Source organism: Pyrgilauda ruficollis, unplaced genomic scaffold (genome assembly GCF_017590135.1).
Source record: "Pyrgilauda ruficollis isolate IOZ18807 unplaced genomic scaffold, ASM1759013v1 scaffold424, whole genome shotgun sequence".
Lineage (NCBI taxonomy): Eukaryota > Metazoa > Chordata > Aves > Passeriformes > Passeridae > Pyrgilauda > Pyrgilauda ruficollis.
This window is the reverse complement of record NW_024525757.1, coordinates 94,546-96,636: the sequence shown is the minus strand read 5'-3', so window position 1 is coordinate 96,636 and position 2,091 is coordinate 94,546. Positions and strand designations below refer to the sequence as shown.

The following is a 2,091-nucleotide window of genomic DNA, read 5'->3' as shown; positions in this document are numbered from 1 at the left end:
ATAAAGGCTGTCACCCCACGACAGATGTCAATTTCTTTTACTCTTCTGCTTGCAAATGTTGTCAGCGAACAGCCTCAAAAGTACCCTGGGTCATACACTCAGATTTCTATGGGGTGAAAGAAGAGAGAAGTAAGACAATTTTTAATTGATTTTATTATAATTTCCTGGGTATTGGCTTTGTAGCCTATTCCTTTGTGAAGTACAAGAAGAGAGAGGAAAAAAGATTTTTATTGTTTCTGGCCTTTTCATCATCCTAAAAGTATTAAAAGCTTCATGTCAGGCCTTCAAGTTTAATAAAAAATAAATTCTTGGAGGTCTGAGAGGGGCTGATTCCCATTCCCACATCCCGTGATGTGGGATCTGGACAGGCTGGATAAATGGGCTGAGACCAAAGGAATGAGGTTCACCAAGAGCAAGTGCTGGGTCCTGCCCCTGTGTCACAGCAACCCCCAGTAGCTCCAGGCTGGGAAAGAGCAGCTGGGAAGAGCCCAGCAGGAAAGGGCCTGGGCCTGCTGCTCCACAGTGCATGTCCAGGTGGGCAAGAAGGCCAGTGGCTGCTGGGCTGGGTCAGCAATGGTGAGGCCAGCAGGAGCAGGGCAGTGACTGTCCCCCTGTCGTGGGCACTGGGGAGGCCTCACCCCAAGTGCTGTGCCCAGTTCTGGGCCTGGCACTGCAAGATGGACATTGACGAGCTGGAGTGTGTCCAGAGGAGGGAACAGAGCTGGGCAAGGGGCTGAAGCACAAGTCTCATGAGGAGTGGCTGAGGGAGCTGGGGGTGTTTAACCTGGAGGAAAAGAGGCTCAGGGGAGCCCTATTGCTCTCCACACCTCCCAGACAGGAGGGTGCAGCCAGGGGTGGGTCAGGCTCTGCTCCCAGGGAACAAGGGACAAGACGAGAGGACACAGTCTTAAGCTGTGCCAGGGAAGGTTTAGTTTGGACATAAGGTGGATTTCTTTCATAGAAAGGGTGATCAGATATCGGAACGGGCTGCCCAGGGAGGCGGCGGAGTCCCAGTCTCTGGAGCTGTCGGAAAGATGCACGTGGCGCTCAGTGCCGTGGCGCAGCTGACGCGGCGGCGAGCGTTCAAAGGTTGGGCTCGCTCATCTCCGAGGTCTCTTCCAGGCCGAATGCTCCCGTGACCCTGTGCAGGGCGCAGCCGGTGGGTGCGGGTTTCCCACCACCGGCACCCCCTCGCACCGCGCACCCCGTGGCCGCCGCGCTTCGCTCCCGTCTCCGCGGCAACCGGGCGGGCCGGGCGGGGCCGCGCCGCCCCTCGGCGCCAGGCGCGGGGCCGGGCCGCGGCGGGCGGAGCGTCCCGGGAGCGGCGGCGCGGGCAGCCTCGGCAGCCCCGGCCCTTCTCCGTCGCGGCTCCGTCGGCGTCCCTGCCGGCTCTCCCGGCGCCATGTGCGAACCCAGCAAGCAGGACATCGTCGCCATCTTCAAGCGGCTCCGCTCCGTGCCCACCAACAAGGTGAGGGGCCGGGCCGGGCCGGGCCGGCGGGCAACGCTCCGCCGCGGTGACACGTCGCACAGCCGGCGGGGCGGGGGAGGCGTGGGGCCCGCAGCCGGGCACGTCCGGCCCGGGACAGCAGGGAAAGGCCCGGTGAGTCCTCGGGCTGGCTGTCCCGGGAGCAGGGGAGCTCTTCCTTGCTTGCCCCTCGTCCCTCCGGCCGGCATCCCGAAGGGATGAGCCCTTGGGCAGGGAGGTGCGGCGCCCACCGGGTGCCTCAGGTCTGCTGCGAGAGTCAGCTCCTCTGAACATAAAAGCAAGTTCCCAGCCAACTGCAACGAAGTGTTGAGTGAGATATCGGAACGGGCTGCCCAGGGAGGCGGCGGAGTCCCAGTCCCTGGAGCTGTCGGAAAGATGCACGTGGCGCTCAGTGCCGTGGCGCAGCTGACGCGGCGGCGAGCGTTCAAAGGTTGGGCTCGCTCATCTCCGAGGTCTCTTCCAGGCCGAATGCTCCCGTGACCCTGTGCAGGGCGCAGCCGGTGGGTGCGGGTTTCCCACCACCGGCACCCCCTCGCACCGCGCACCCCGTGGCCGCCGCGCTTCGCTCCCGTCTCCGCGGCAACCGGGCGGGCCGGGCGGGG

General features: G+C 63.1%; 1 protein-coding gene across 1 annotated transcript in view; it reads left to right on the top strand.

Annotated features, from left to right (window-relative positions):
• The first annotated feature begins 1,298 nt into the window (after positions 1 to 1,298).
• Positions 1,299 to 2,091, top strand: part of ARFGAP3 (ADP ribosylation factor GTPase activating protein 3) — a 27,815-nt gene continuing 27,022 nt past the window's right edge. Inside the window, exon 1 of the mRNA XM_041477968.1 lies at positions 1,299 to 1,471. Coding sequence (XP_041333902.1) covers positions 1,403 to 1,471 — 69 coding nt within the window. The 5' untranslated portion in view covers positions 1,299 to 1,402. The remainder of the gene's footprint in view (positions 1,472 to 2,091) is intronic.